The 16013-nt window shown below is 35.8% G+C and overlaps 1 protein-coding gene across 5 annotated transcripts in view; it reads right to left on the bottom strand.

Annotated features, from left to right (window-relative positions):
- Positions 1–16013, bottom strand: part of SLC6A15 (solute carrier family 6 member 15) — a 42154-nt gene that overhangs the window by 10739 nt on the left and 15402 nt on the right. For 4 of the 5 annotated variants that reach the window (XM_072973314.1, XM_072973317.1, XM_072973315.1 and 1 more), the window contains 8 exons: positions 15529–15986; positions 13235–13392; positions 12762–12888; positions 11553–11734; positions 5960–6070; positions 2899–3140; positions 2603–2795; positions 1509–1701 (listed from right to left, as the gene is read on the bottom strand). In XM_072973314.1, coding sequence (XP_072829415.1) covers positions 1509–1701; positions 2603–2795; positions 2899–3140; positions 5960–6070; positions 11553–11734; positions 12762–12888; positions 13235–13392; positions 15529–15817 — 1495 coding nt within the window. In that variant the 5' untranslated portion in view covers positions 15818–15986. The remainder of the gene's footprint in view (positions 1–1508; positions 1702–2602; positions 2796–2898; positions 3141–5959; positions 6071–11552; positions 11735–12761; positions 12889–13234; positions 13393–15528; positions 15987–16013) is intronic. The other variant, XM_072973316.1, reaches the window with a different exon arrangement.

Raw genomic sequence — 16013 nt, 5'->3', positions numbered from 1 at the left:
CTCCCTCTGAACTTGCTTTTCCCTTGCTTTTGCAAACCCTCTTACCACAGGAGGGCTGAGATACGGGGCAAAAATGAGGAAAGCAGCAAAGATGACTGTTACTTCGCCTGTCAGGCCGGGTATTGATAGCCGTAAATAAAATAGAAACTCCGGAAGAGATTGTCTTTCAGGAAAAGATAAAGACGTTTCTCATTTATGTTCAGCTGAGTTAAAGATATCTGTATGTAAATATTTAACAAACTGCTGAAATTGTTTTGCACTTCGCAGAACAGTGAGTGATAAAGGTATACACACACACACATATATAATATATATTATATAGGTATTTGAAAGTATTTACACATAAATAAGTACTAAGTCCTTCAGAGCTAAAAACAGAGCGTTGGGGAGCTGGTGCACCACTGCCCAGCATTCGAGATCATCTTTCTATTTTTTTCCAGTGTATTTTTGCATCACTTACCAACACTGTTGCGGTCCTCTGGTCTGGCTGGCTTCCTCACTGCTCCCTTTATCTCTAGTTGTGTCTGCTTCCTAACACCCTCTGACCCCTGAAAAGACCTCCGCTTTTCCGATTCAGTTTCCACCTCTTTCCCTGACAGGTCCCTCATATATTTGGATAACCTTTGCTGCTTCTTAATTCTTATAACATGTAAAGTCTCTACTACGCTATCTATCAGTATATTACATCATACAAGTCTTACCTACCTAACTTGATTTTAATTATTAGTACTGTTCTTTTTAGAAGAAGGCTCTCCTCTATCGCTGTATCTCTGTTGTAATTTCTCTTATATTGTTGATATCCCTCAAATGCAAGGAAGATGCAATACAAAACTGGAACTTTAATGACTGCTTACAGATTGGATTTACTAACAACCATCAGTATTGCTAAACTGTGTTGTATAGCACAGGGAACTATATTCAATATCTTGTAGTAACTTATGGCGAAAATGAATATGAAAATGAATATATGTATGTTCATGTATGACTGAAGCATTATGCTGTACACCAGAAATTGACATATTGTAAACTGACTATACTTATATCAAAAATTGATAAATTGTGTTATCATCTTTCTTACCTAGATATATGAACTTCTGTCAGGCTACAATTCCTGTTTTATATGAGAATTGAATTTCAGTTTATCAATTTAAGCTGTGCACTTTTTGGAAAAGGAGTATGGGATCTGAACTAATTTTTTGATAATTATTTGACTTGAATGCAGAATTATGCATGAACATTCTATGACTTTGTTCTAGTGCCAGTAATTCATAATAATGACATTACTACTAATAAAGAGTAATATAATAAGTGATTGCTAGTAGATAATTAATATCATCTATATTAAATCTATAATTTGCATATTATATACATAAACCCATAGGTAACTAATAATAATATGCATTAATGAGTATATATTAATAATAAACTTTCCTATTCCCATCTCCCATCACTCACTAAGAGTAAAATGGCCTGCATCAGTTCAAGAAGTCAAATATGTGAAAACTCACCAGTGAGAATTTCTTTCCTCACTTTGAAAGTGTCCACAATGGGCGTGATGATCCCTTCAATGGTTCCAAACATGCTGCCAAGCCCTAGATTTACCAGCATGAGGAAGAACATCACTGACCAGAAGGGAGACGCAGGGAAATGTGTCATTGCTTCTGTAAAGGCAATAAAAGCTAAACCAGTCCCTTGAACAGCCTGTAAGATATACAAAATAGCCACATTAATACAGAGCAATAATAACTCTATATACATCAGTTACAAAGGGCCGGGAAACTCTGAATAATACCCAGGAGTGACTAGAAATAAACATGCTAATATTATGTTGCCACCTAAGAAACTATGCCTCCAAGCAAACTTTAAGGTGATCATGTTATTTCAGAAAGACAACAGATAGGCGAAAATTTAAAAACAAAAAAAAGGAAATTTAGGGGTTATTTAATAATTAAATCTTCCCTTACAGAATTCCAGATTTTTATATTAATGATGGCTTCATCTGTAATTTCCTGCAAATGATTCTTTATGTTTAGTCTCAAGTGTAGTTAGCTATCTTAAAGCAAGTAATTAACGGCCAACTTCACCATATTTTCCTTTTTGGCAATGCAATACAAAGAGAATGTGACCACTAATACAAAGATATTTATTTATGTTCACCTATCTCATGTTTATTGAAATATATGACAGTGGCTAAGAAAAAGAACTTAATCGTGACTTATTGAACACAGTTATTAAAATGGGCAAATGGCATTCATGTGTCCAAATGATCATGCAATATGTAAATGACACTCATAATTCAAAATTTGTATTAAATATTATACTGGGAAAGCTGTCCGACTAATTTCATTTTCTGTGATGAAAATCACCTAATTTATATTCATATTTTAAATTATTGTGGCTTAATCAATGAAACTGCTTTTTAAAGTAAAGCAAACTTTTTTGATGTAAGGAAGTATGTTCTCTGAAACAAAGAATGTGAATTTTGACACAGCAGGATCTCCCACAGGGATTTTATAGGTCATTTTCCTAAAAGAAGTCTTCCGGGTAGTGACTGTTTTAGGTTAATGATCATTATTTTATTGCTGAAACATCAGCTACTAACTTTATTTAGCTCATCTTCAATTTGACAGGCATTGAGATGAAGAGCAGGAAACTCTTCTTCTTTCACTTTTTGAATGATGTCATAAACTAAATGATAATCTTCCGCAGTAACAGCAGAAAAGTTGACATGATGGGGAATGATATCCTGGCTAATGTTGCCCATTTTCACAAGTTTGATGATCATTTCCGAATTTCTGCAAAACAGAGCGACAATAATGAAAACTTACAGGTTTGAGAGGGGGATTTTTAAACAATATAATGATGCCATCAAAAGCTAAAGGACATTAATAACCATACTCTGCAATGCATTTCTCATTTATGACGTTTGCTTTGAAGCCCAGAACTGCAAACACCACCAAAGTTGCCAGGACAGAAGTAAAAAAATTGATGAAGGACACCAGGACGGCATCAAAGTGGCAGTTGTTGTCTCTCTTGTTGTAGCTTGAAAAGGCAATGACACCACCAAATCCTAGACCTAAGGCGAAGAACACCTGAGTGGCAGCTTCTCTCCAAACCTTGGGCTCCAGCATTATTTCAAGCTGTTTAAAATTAAACATAATAGAAGTCAGCCCCAAAGTCATGTTTCAGAATACTCTACATAAAACTAGTTCTATTGTTTAAACATATCATAATGACACCTAGGCTCCAAAGGTCATTTAAATTGAGGGGATAATCTGTTTTTAAGTAGAAAAATTTTTTTTTAATTTAGGAATGAAACAAGGACTATAAATAGGAAAGACTATAACGATCAAGCCTTTAGATGGAGATGTTACATGGAAATTTTCCACTTATATGGGGATTTTCAAATATCTTTAAGACAAATCATCAAAGGACTATTTGAAAGAGAAATGAACTATCCTCGGTTATTCCTATTCTTTGTTTTCTTTCCAAAGCAAAATAAATCAATTAGCAATAAAAGTTAAATACTTAACCAATACCCTAATTTTTGTGTTTTCTGGTGGAAGTCTAAAAATCAAAGCAGATAATACTTGTAAGCTTGGTAGAGTTGGACTGTTTGTTTTTTGTATATCCATGTGGGTCTTGTTCATTCATTCAACAATTTCCTGAAAGACTTTTTCTTTGAAAATTGAGGAAATTCAATATATCATCTCTAAGACCAAAGTTCTAGAGTTCTGAATCTGTGCTGAACATAGGTTTCAAGTAACTCTGCTGCACTCTGAGTTTTAACTTTTAACTGAAAGGTGGGAGTAACAAGACACACACTGCTGATCACAGTGCCCACCGCGCTTTAAGGCCTCCATACTTGTTTACATATATGGACTATAGTGCTAGCCATGCTGATAAACACTTTATATGGATTATCTCATTTAATATTCACAACCACCTATGGAGTTGTTACTACTATTATCTGAATCTTAGAAAAGTTGAGTCGCCTGCCTAACGTTGTACAGCAGTTCTGGAATAGAGCTGAAATATGAACACGACTAAGTTCCAAAATGCATAATTTCTCAAATATTAGGATTTATTCTTCAATTAATTTTAGTGATTATTCCTTAAATGTATGCAGTGTAATCATGAATCATAATCATGGTTATATTTATAATTTATTTGCAATTAACTAGGATATGCATACTATTTATTGACCCTTGCTGCTGAATTACCATCCTGTGGTTAATACTGATCTGAAATTCACTCAACTGTCTATCCCTACTTTACCCACTAGATGGCAGATAATACCTATTTACTAGACATATTCAGATTTCTTCCATTGCAGGAATTAAGCCTCCATTCACCTGGAATATTTCCTGTGCTTAGGTACTTCTCCTTTACATTTACAGTGTACATTAGAAAGTAACTGACAACTTCTTATTGTTATTATATAATTATCACATCCTACACTGGCCATTTAATAGTTTGTGGAAAGTGAAGTGAAGAAATAATTAACCCTGCTTTAATAGACATCCCCAGTCCTGGTTTAAAATGTTAATAGTGCTACAATCTTAAAAATTGGGGCCATGAGAAAGTGTCAAATCAAAGTATTTAAATATTAAAATATATACGTAAATCAATTTTGAAAGTTATGTCACAACTTAGAAAAACGTGCTATTCCAGAAATTCATACCAAAGCTAGTTATTTTAAACTCAGAAAACTTTTTAATTTTCAAATATAAATGTTTTTGGTTATTAAGTATGGCCCATTTGAGACTGATTTAAATTAAAACATAGCCAAAATTCATAAATCTAAACCAGTTATTCACTGAGGAGTTCTACTAACTCTAAATGTTAAACAGGACTTTTGAACTATTCAAGAAAATCAGATCACAAAGTCAACATTTTTGCTACTAGAGAATGAACACCAAGTTGGAACTAGAACCCAAAGAACGCAAGCGTCTTTTACACAGTATCAAGGCAGAGGCCAGGAGTGACAATTCCAGGGAGGTTAAATCTTGTGTCCCAGTCCCTCAGCAAGATGCTTGGCTACACATTCATCCTTTGGGTAACTTTCAATTTCTGAACTAATTTTGAAGTTGTATTTTTATAACTCAGTATCTGCCTATGATCGTATTAGCAAACTAATACGAAGTGTAACTTCATTTCAGTGGATAACCAAAATATATACACCTCAAACCTTTTTTTTTTCTGTCAAATGAATATAACAGGTCCACAAAAATTTATTAATCAGGTTCAATGTGTTCAGTGTTGAGGTCAATTCCAAGCTGAATGACAGAGACTGAGTTCCAGGCCTTTTAGGAGACCTATTGAGGATTTGCCTGAAATGTATATGCATTTATAAAAGTTACAGAACTTCCCAAATGCACTACTATACATACTATTCTAGAAGATATAAAACCTCAAAACAAAATAAGAAGTCTTGGATTTGTCTGAGACACGATTTAGATAGAGTAGGGTTCTTAATCTGGGTCCAGAGATACTAGGTGATCTGTCAACCTCTTGAGACACTAAGCAAATTAATACGTTCATTTTTTTTTTTTCCCGGTAAGAAGATCCCATTATCAGTTTTTTTTCAAAGGGGTCCATGTCACAAAAAGGTTGAAAATCACTGAAATAGAGGAGGAAGAGTAAAGATTTAAAAGTTCTAAAGTGTATCAGTGTAAAAATGGGAAGTTAATTAATTATAAAAGAGGAATTTTTGAAGTTTAAAAACTAAAACTTACTGTAGCACTAAAATGGGACATTTCAAATTGGAGAGAGGTGGATATATGTAGATATCTAAAAGCTCTGGTTTTAGTAGGCTGGTTAACATAACAGCTATAATTTACCAGTCTAGTGAACATAAGTTAGAAGCAATTATCTCTTAAATCTAACTGTGGGAACATTTTAACTATAAACGTAAAGCCTTTGTGCTCATAAGCCTAATTAGAAATACAGTGCGTACCTTAGGGGTAAACATGTGACGGATGCCATCAATTGAACCATTTAAAAGGAGTGCTCTGATTAGGAAGCATATAAGTACGACGTATGGGAACAGAGAACTGAAATACATGATCTGCAAAGAAAGAGAAATAAAAATACATGAGACACACTAACGATTAAATTCTTTTCCATAGTTAAGATTATGTGTGTTATGCAATTGTCCCAACCAGACAGTTACTGCCTCTTTGACATCTCCATGTGGTCTCTAGAACTTTTTGGGTCCAGAAGAGAACTGCTGAATTTCCCCCAAAGCTGTCCCCCCATCTCTGTCTCCCCCTAACCATCCAGTTGCTAAAGTCAAGCAGGAAGAAGTGGTCCTGCACTGTTTGTAACATTCTCCTAGTTTCCTGACAACCACTTGGGTTATCTCGTTTCCTCCTCAGCACACTCCAGGGATCTCTAATATGGTTGGCATGAAACGAGACTTTCTCCCTCTGCGCTGCCAAGCCCTACACTAGTGGGCCTACCTGCCTGGCCCACCACTCTTTTCCCAGCTCGGCTGTAGCCCCGCAGGCCCTTGGTATCTGTCAAGAGACCAAGCTCTTTAGCTTCCGGGCCAGAGCAGGGCTATGCCCCTGGTCCAAGTCACTCATCTCCCTCATCTGCGCAAGACTTCCTCCTCTTTGTTGTCTCATTCTTCACCTTCTCGAGTCTTCCCAAACCATGCAGAATAAGGCTATGCCTCTTTCCCATCCAATATGCCTCCAGCTGCCCTCCCCAGGCCCCATGAACCTTCCATGATATCATTGTTATGTTTCGATAGCACTTAGCACTGTTGAAATGATCTTATTTATGTGTTTTCCTTGTTAATTTTCAGCCTCCCCTACTGGAATATAAGCTCTGTGTGGGCAAGGGCCTTTTCTCTCCTGTCCACTGCCAAGTCCCAAACACCTAACACAGTTGCTGGCTCATAGAAGGTATTTGTAGGGGAGGAGTGGAGGGAGGCTGGGAAGACTGGAGAAAAAACCTCCAGAGCAGAGGGTGGCTCTGGCAGGTAAGAGATAGTGAATCCTGTAACAGCGGTCGACTAACAGCAGGTATATCAACACAGTCATTTGCACTTCTGTTGTTCTTCAGGCTTTATAATTTTATTCAAACGTTCTAAGAAAAAAATATTACAAATAAAAATCTCAGCATAATTAGGAACCAATATTTCACTAAAAAAATTACATTTTAATGGAATTAGTTGTAAAGAAGTATAATTTTTAATCACTTCAAAACAGTTTCTTTAATTACATCCATTCATCCACTTTTCTTGACTTCTTTTTACCAGAATGCTTTCAGATGGAGCACTTTTTTCCTTCCTGCCAACTTTTTTAGCATTCTGTCACTAGGCATCTACTCACGTAGCCTTGCTCTCACTTGAATTACAGCTATTCCTTTTATCATTCTTCAGTTGTTGAGGCTAGCCAGAAGCATGGATTCACTTTTGCACGGAATAGCTTACCCTCTTTTTTTGTCTTTTTTTTTAAACAGAATTCAAATATGCTGCCTTTATAAAGTGACTTAAGTGATTTTCACTAATGAACTTGTTTTAAAAATGAAAATGAAGGTTGCATGCTAAAATAATCTGGATGGTTTCTGATTTTTTTCCAATAAATATGATGTACCTTCGTATATTTTTAATGCAATTTCAAATTAGGAGAGAAGGGAAGAAATGATTCTTCCTGTACTTGTAGAGGCTAAACAACTCAAGCACACCCTAATATGTCTCTTTCCTCCACGTTCTATAACCAACTGATCAACAAGTCCACCTGATTCCAAACCTCACATCTGTCCCTTTGCTTCCATCCTCAGTGACACGTCACCTTTTGCCTCCTCCTCATTTTGTCTCTGGATCTTCCCTGCCAGCTCTCCTCTTCATCTCTGAGACTCATCACCCCCACTTCTACCAGAATGATCTTTCTAAAGATCTGATGTGTCAGTGAACTGCTAAAAATCCTCAAATATTTCACACCATCAGTTAACTGTCATTTTACCAGTGTCTGTAGATCCTTTAATATCTGCAATCAACCGACACTTAAAGCGTCATCCCTCACAAGCTGTACAAATTGTATGTAAAAGTCACACCACACTGGGGTACTTCATAGCCTCGTTGTAGCTCTGCCACCTATCAGTTGCTTAATTCCGGCCAATTATTTATTCTTTCTAAGCTGAACTTTGCAGTAAAGTGAGTCTAAGAACATGCAAATCATCTAGCTGATAGGAAGATTGAACAAGCTAATGCAGCACAGTAGCAGGAATAATGGCAAAGTAGGACTGGTAGAAAATATTACCTCAGAGTTACAGGAAAGCGTAGTGCTTCTCATTTCTAGCCTCCCCCTTGAGGCAGGCATCCCATTCTCAGAGGCTCTAATAAATGGACACACAACCCCTGTTGGACCATCTCCAGTAGTGCTGAGCTCTCTACCACTAATTTCATTGTCACCAGGCTTGATTCCTGTAAAGTCTTCCTTTCTTTGAAGACTTACCCCACCTCCCACCCTCCATAATCCTCAATATTTGATCATCATTCTGTTCTCTGTGAACACACAGAATAAGGCTTGTTTCTCTTCTCATTCAGCTATTTGAAGACTGTGATTCAGAAGCCTGAGGTATCTCTTCTCCGTAACAAAGGAGGGAATAAAGATTTCAGTAAAACCCAGGGTCATAGGTGTGGTTCAGCTGACGTTTTCCTACCTGGACCAAAGAATGATACTGTCACACCCACTTCTAGTTCGTGCAGTTTCAAATTAACATTCTGTGTGTGTGTGTGTGTGTGTGTGTGTGTGTTGGCCAAGCAAACTGCAAGCTGACTTTTCTCTTAGCTGCTAGATCCTCTTAAAATTTTTTTTCCCACAAACTACCCCTAAACCTTATTACCCCTAAACCATACTTCTCTGTACTGCACTTGTGTGAATGTTTATTTAAAGACTTTTTTGTTCGGCAGAGCTTTACATTTATTTCCAATAAATTTCTTATTATATTTAGCTCATTGTTCCAGAATGAGGAGTTGTTGTGACAATTTAGACTGTCATAATCTTGTTCACATTACTTACAGCTTTGTCCTCATCTGTACCTATTAAATTCTTTCTATCAAAGCTACCCTCTCCTTGAAGCCTTCTCATAATAAGAAATAAATAAGGTACTTATAGTATATAAGTTGTATTAATTTTTTTCTAGATAAAGTTATATTACATGACATAAGAAAAACATCCCAAATGCTGTGGTGAGAAAAGGATGGCTTTTTTTTTTAAATGATAATACTCAGACCAAGAAGAAATAAAATGTGGCAGTAAGACTTGAACACAGGAATTTTGGACTTCTCTAGCTGACCGCAGTTGGTTTTCTTTCTACCAAATGACATATCTTAGGAAGCATATAAATGTGGTTAGATTTAGCTTAAGAATCTATTCCTTTATTTATTACCTGACTGTAGCGGGGCCCTGACATCGTAGAAGACACATCAAATTGAGCCAATTAACTGAACTTATTTAATCATAGACTACATTAATATTCACAACAGACTGAAAGATGTTCAGGTGTGTTATCTACCATATTCATTTCTGCAAAGGAAAAATGGTGTAGAAGGTCCATCAGGAAGGTACATGTAAAATCAGCTGTGATTTACAAGTTAAAAATATCCTCAAACCTTTCTAATCAACATAAAGTAAAGGAAGCAAAGATGAATTAAACAGACTTATGTCCTAACAGAAATCACTATGTGGTGGGAAAAAAATGTATCGCAATGAGAGATGTTATAATGTTGCAGGAAATAACATGGACCATAGATTTAGACAGAGCTGGTTTGACTGTGGGTATTAGCACTTACTAGCCATGATTCTTCGGGCAAGTTATCTGTTCTCTCAAACTTGTTTTTTATCTGTAAAACAGTCTGAGACTAGCAATTACTTCTTAGAGTTTTGTTTTGTTTAGAATTAAATGGGATAAAGTATATTAAGCACTTATCACTGCGCCTAGAGCAAAATAAACATAAAATAAACATTGGCTTCCGTTACTGTTTTTGCTCTGATCATTGTGAGAATCATCTTTGTCACTGTCATCATTTATTCCCACCACTACTACTTCTGCTACTACTGTTAGGTAGTTAGATAAGTGGGGGCACCGGGCAGACAGGTGGAGGAGAGGGAGGATGGTGCGGAAGATGGCGTTGTGCCCGCCTGCAGCATAAATGGACTTCACTTCTAAATGAGCACCAGCAAGAAACCGGTTAGAGCCCGACAGCCACGACTGCGCCACAGCAGGAAGGACTTGAACGGACACAACCCAGTGCTCATTGTATTATAATTAACATTGCAGTTTGGCCCTCCCCTTCACCCCTCCAAGGGTTTTCCTATGTATACCATGGGTAAGGACATACACGAAGAGGCCAAACGTGACTAGGCATTCCAGGGACCAGGGACAAGAGCCGTCAACCACTCAAGAGACCACTTCTAAGTGAGGGTTTGAGAGAAAGGGGAAACAAAAACTGCCACTTTTCCTCCCTTGGATCAGCCCACCTCCTGTTCTTGGAGGTGTACTTTGCCTTTTTAAAATAATTTTTAAAAAATCTTTCACTACACAACGTAGCATATTCCGACGGTAAACTTGTCTTATGGGTATGACAAGAACCGGGGTCTTTACCTTTTGGGGTAACACTACTACCATTATTCCACTCTTACTACTAGTATATGATAGTAAGTGGTAATATACTAGCCTAAGAAAGATATATGATCAGATTTGTGCTTTGGGGAAAAAAAAAACAGTAGAGATGGGTTATTAAAGGACAGAGAGAAGAACAAAAATTAATTCTTGCTAATGGTCCAGACAAGAGATATAGAGAGCTTTAGAGTGACGATAATAATGGCAAAAAAAAAAAAAAGAAATGTGGAAGCAAAACAGTGAATAATAATTACTTTACTAATGCATCCTTTTAAAAAATTATCTGATTGTCTTCCTAGGGTATCTAGAAATCACTTACTGTTTTTTTCAACCACAGCCTTATAAAATTTTCCATTTGCCCTGGCAGGCATGCCCTTAAGTCTTTTACATTACTCTGAGTTCTTGTTGACATTATCCTAACTACCTAATGTTCAGATCTTTTAGAAACACTCCACACTAGACTATTTTTAAATCTTTTATGCAACTACTCCTTAGAGCACCTACAGCAGAGAAAAATAACTGATGTAGCACAAATAAACATTCTTTATTCTACCACTTTTTCCAATTTCCATGATTGAAACTAGTCAAAGAACTAAAACATTAGGGTCAGCTGAATAAATAGCAAAAATAAAGGACTTTTAGGTATTGACAAAAAATGTGAAAGAAGATCTTGATGAAAGAGAAGGAAAGATTATAAATGACTTTAGATTTCACTATAAAACACTTATATCTTTATGTCCTTTCCTTGATTTAAACACATTTTTTAAAGCTTCACTTTTTAACAATCTTTAGTTTAACTGCCTAGAACAAGGCACTGCTGGCAGCTTGCCCACACAGACTATAGCCGAGCTGCAGGGGGCGCAGTGCCCACGCGTGATGATCAGCAGAATCAGAAGGGGCTCTGACATACTAACTTTTCCAGAAGACTGAATGCCTTTGATCATAGCCAAGCACACCACAACCCAGGCAACCAGCAGGCAGATGGTCATCTTCCAGTTTAAGCCCCCGCTTTCAGAGATGGAACTGGAAATATTCAGTGCTTCTCTGTACCAGTAATAGGTGGTGGCGGAACTTTTTTCACATTCCGGCTCTACAACTGTAGAAAGACAAGTAACACAGTCACTTCAGGCTATAAAGACCAATGGCACCATTTTTTTTCCCCAGTAAGCCTGTAAATCAATTCTTAACACTTTCTAGAAAAGTACTACTATTCTATAGAAGAATTTAAACACACAGTGAAACCTTAACTCTGCAAAAACGCGAAAAAAATTCAACAGGCATGTATCTTCTTTAATGTGTCTTATTACACATTTCTAAAATAGGAATAGGCGAGCTTTTTATCAAAGTAATTAAAATGTATCAGGTTTATGGCCCCTTCTGCCTCCAAAATTATCTGATTGACTTCCTGGGGGCAGAGATGTCAACAATGCTAGCTTCTGGCCATATGTGATTTTTGAAATGGAGCTGGTCCAAAGTGACAAGTGCTATAAATATAAAATACAGAGGGGCTTTTAGAGACCATATGAGAAAAATGTGAACTATTACATTACTCATTTTATATTAACTATATGTTGAAATGTTAATATTTTTGATATATTGGGTTAAGTAAAATATTTCACCTGTTTCTTTTTACCTCCTGTAAATAGAGCTACTAGAATGTTTTAGATTACATATGTGAGTTGTGTTTTATATTTACTGGACATTGCTAGGGAATTGTTCTTTATATTCTAACATATAAAAATAAATGATAAGAAAACTAAAGAACAATAGAACTGAAGACTTAAAAACAATTCCTTCAATCCACATTCTTCCTTTTGTTCTCTTTTATTTTAATGAAAATGTAAGGCATCAAGAAAGGTGTAAGAAATAAAATATTGTCAAAGTTAACAATGAAGGCTTATAAATTTTAACCCTAATGTCCATGGAGCACAATATCTTGGAAAGAGCTAGTTAAATCAAACCAAGCTTCTATCTTTTTGAATATGTCAAGGAAAGTTTGTTGTGAAAATAATTTTGGAAGACTTTTCCATATTATTTTTAAAAAGAAAACATCTTGAAAGCTCCTGCCTTTACCAACTTTATGATCTTTAAATACAAAAAACACTACCAGGTACACATCTTACATGTGTGTGAAGCATTTTTCACCAAAGGACACTGATCCCAAGGTAGAGGTTGCTGAAAAGACTGAGAAAAATAAAACAAACTCCAGCCAATGATGACATTGTAGTAGAGAGCCACAAAAAAGCACACCTGCAAAATAAAATAATGTGATTACATGAAACCTCTCATGCCCCTTCCTCTGAAACAATTGAGATGAAACGCATAAAACCCCATTTAATACTTTAAAAAATCCTCTTCATTCTATTTTTATTTAAAACACATTCTCTGTCTAAAATGATGACTCTCATAGGCCTTAAGATATTGAATTACATTAATATTTACAGCTTGTTTTGTGTATTAGTGCAAGGTCCAAATGTTTTTTTTAAACATTATTAAAGAGTTGAATAGAAATACACAAAGATTTCATTCAAATGCAAACTATACAATTACAAACCATGTGAAAATTATATGGCATATACCATACCAGGAAACTTACTACACAACTTGCAAATCCAATCCCTCCCAGTTTGGGGCTTATGTAATTCCACACACCAATGCTTCCTCGCCGAATTCTTTGACCCACAGAAAGTTCCAGGAAAAAAAGGGGGATACCTATTACCAGAAGCAGTATTAAATATGGCAAAAGATAGGCACCTACAGAGACAAGAACAAATAAAATAGATTATATTTTCAACAGTCACAGTAGAGAATACACTAATGCTGACTACCTTATGAAAGGTGATATTTTAATTTCTACATCATATAATTATACAGGACGTTAAAGAAAATGTAATTTCATTACTTTAAGTTTTCTAGTATTTGAAATCTGAATTTGACTGCTACAAAGAGTTTCTGATGAAAAAATAATTATGAAAAAAGTAAGGGTATCAATGAATAGTTTTGGTGTCATTTTACTGAAAGGGTAAAGTAACTTCATTTTTTGTAAAAATAATTGATTCCTTAAAATTTTTAATTTTTTCAAACACCTAGAAGATGCCAGTCAAACACCTGGAAAGCTCAATGCTATACTGCATGCTGAGAACCACCCCTTGTGCTCCAAGAGCCATCTTGCAACCATGCAGTCCACTGGTGTTGTATAATATTGTTCTCGAGTATTTGTAATTAGAAGAAAGGAAACAATACTAGGAAGGACATTTTGACTCTCTTTACATATGAAAATAAGGAGTAGTCATTTTTGCTAACAACTAATTACTAAATACGAACTCCTTTAGAGCTCTTCACCAGGACAAAAATATAAAATGGAAAGCAACCTGACTTTTCAGCCAAAACAGCCTTCTTTCTGAAGAGTATGGCTGGTAAGGCTTATAAAGGGAAAGGTCTGAAAATCAGAATTCATCTTTTGCCGGTCTTGCAAATGGGATGACTTCTGAGAAGCAAAAAGTAGGGTAGTACATAGCTACTTGTAGCTGATCTGATAAGTAATTCATCTGCGATGTTATAGAGTAGGTAAGGAGCTCACAGTTCCAGGGGAGCGCTGTGTAGTACGCCACCAAGGTCATGTGTTGATTCTCACCTTTTAGGTAGGTCTGTCAAACAGGCTACTTTTGCGCACACTTGTTGTTTTGACCCTGGGTGAATTAATTAAGCAAGATCTTAAACATATTTTGTTACTATAACACCTTAGCTTTTTATCTCTTAGTGACCAAGAGGAAACCATTTCACATATGAATGGTTATATTATTTCATTTGATTTACATGTTAAAACTACATCAAAAATAAAACCATGTTTTTGTTCAGTCAGCAAAACTATCATAAACTGTAATAAAATGTGAAAATATTCTTTCTATCCTTTGTGTGCTGAATGTTGCTTACAGAATATTTGGTTTTTAACTATAGTTATTTTAACAGCTTCCGTGTGTGTGTGTGTGTGTGTGTGTGTGTGTGTGTATAAAATAATGGTAGTAATGGTAAAGATAAAAGTTCAATATTAAAAATTTTTAGGGTAACAACCCAAATGTTAGTTAGCTTCATATTCAGTTTAATTTCTGTGTACTCTAGAGTGTGTATTCTATGTGTACCATCTATTCCTTTGTATATTTTTTTCTTAATTTTTAAGACAATTTTTGCTGAAGAGCCCTTGGTAATTAAATTACACGTCCAAATACAAGAAGCTAAATATCATGCTGATACAGATAATTTTGTTTAAAATTAAGAATGCTCATTTCTTTATAGCCTCTTAAGGATGCTAATATCTAAGGATGAAGACTGTCTAGCATTATATTAATTATCTGGTTAAATCCCTTCTACTTGGATCTACAAAGTTCTGGTCAGCATTTGAAGACTATAATCGTTCTAAATTATACACAATGTTTGCTTTTTTGAAGCGTGAAACAACTTAAAATTCAGAGTTAATAAACTGTGGACAGAAAATTCTCTGTCTTGTTCACCAATGTTGTCTTGTATCTTTATGTCTTTAAACTTTAGGATTTCCTCCAAAGAGAGTAACTGACAGGCACAAGGGATGCAACATTGGTTAGAAAAGTCAGTAATTTAGGGATGTTTAATAGCATCCACAGAATTGAGAATTTATTACCTTAAGCAGTCCTTGAGTGTTCATAGTAAGCCACCTGCTCCGATGGAAACCTAAACTGAAAACAGAGCTGAGCTCACTTCCAACCAAAGCGTCTCCCTAGTTTTACAATGGAATTCATAGCTTCTAAAATAATGACACTGTAGTAACAACAGGAGCTATTTGAGGTAATCAACTGCAATTTACTCAGCAATGTGTCACTTAAAAAAAAAAAAAAACAACAGAAAGCAAAAACTTACCACCCCCATTCTTCTGACAGAGGTATGGGAATCGCCACACGTTCCCTAATCCTACAGAAAATCCAACCTGGGCCAGGATGTACTGTAGCTTACTGTTCCAAGCTGGCCTTTCATCTTCAACTTCAGATCCTTCCTCAGCATCTGTATCTTTCTCTTCTTGGACGTCAACAATTAGTTCACTCTTCTTAAAAGCATCATCAGCTGAGTCTTCATTGGAAAGAAGGTCTTTGACAGACTCAATAACCTCATCGTCTAATTCTCTTTTTACCACCTTGCTGTTCTTAGGCATTGGAAAGTGCAGGTAGGATTATTTTTTTAATTCTCTTTTGGCAAATTTCTTAATTCTTTTAAAAATATGTTATAAATAAAAGGCAGAAGAGGCTATCAAATAAATCCTTGATTTAAGGTGATAAAGTCTTATGGATTCTGGATCTGTATATCCAATATTCTGTAGGTACCTGTAAAATTTTAAGTTGAAGAACAGT

The sequence above is a fragment of the Vicugna pacos genome, chromosome 12 (assembly GCF_048564905.1).
Source record: "Vicugna pacos chromosome 12, VicPac4, whole genome shotgun sequence".
NCBI classification, from domain to species: Eukaryota; Metazoa; Chordata; class Mammalia; order Artiodactyla; family Camelidae; genus Vicugna; species Vicugna pacos.
This window is presented reverse-complemented; position numbering and strand designations above follow the sequence as displayed.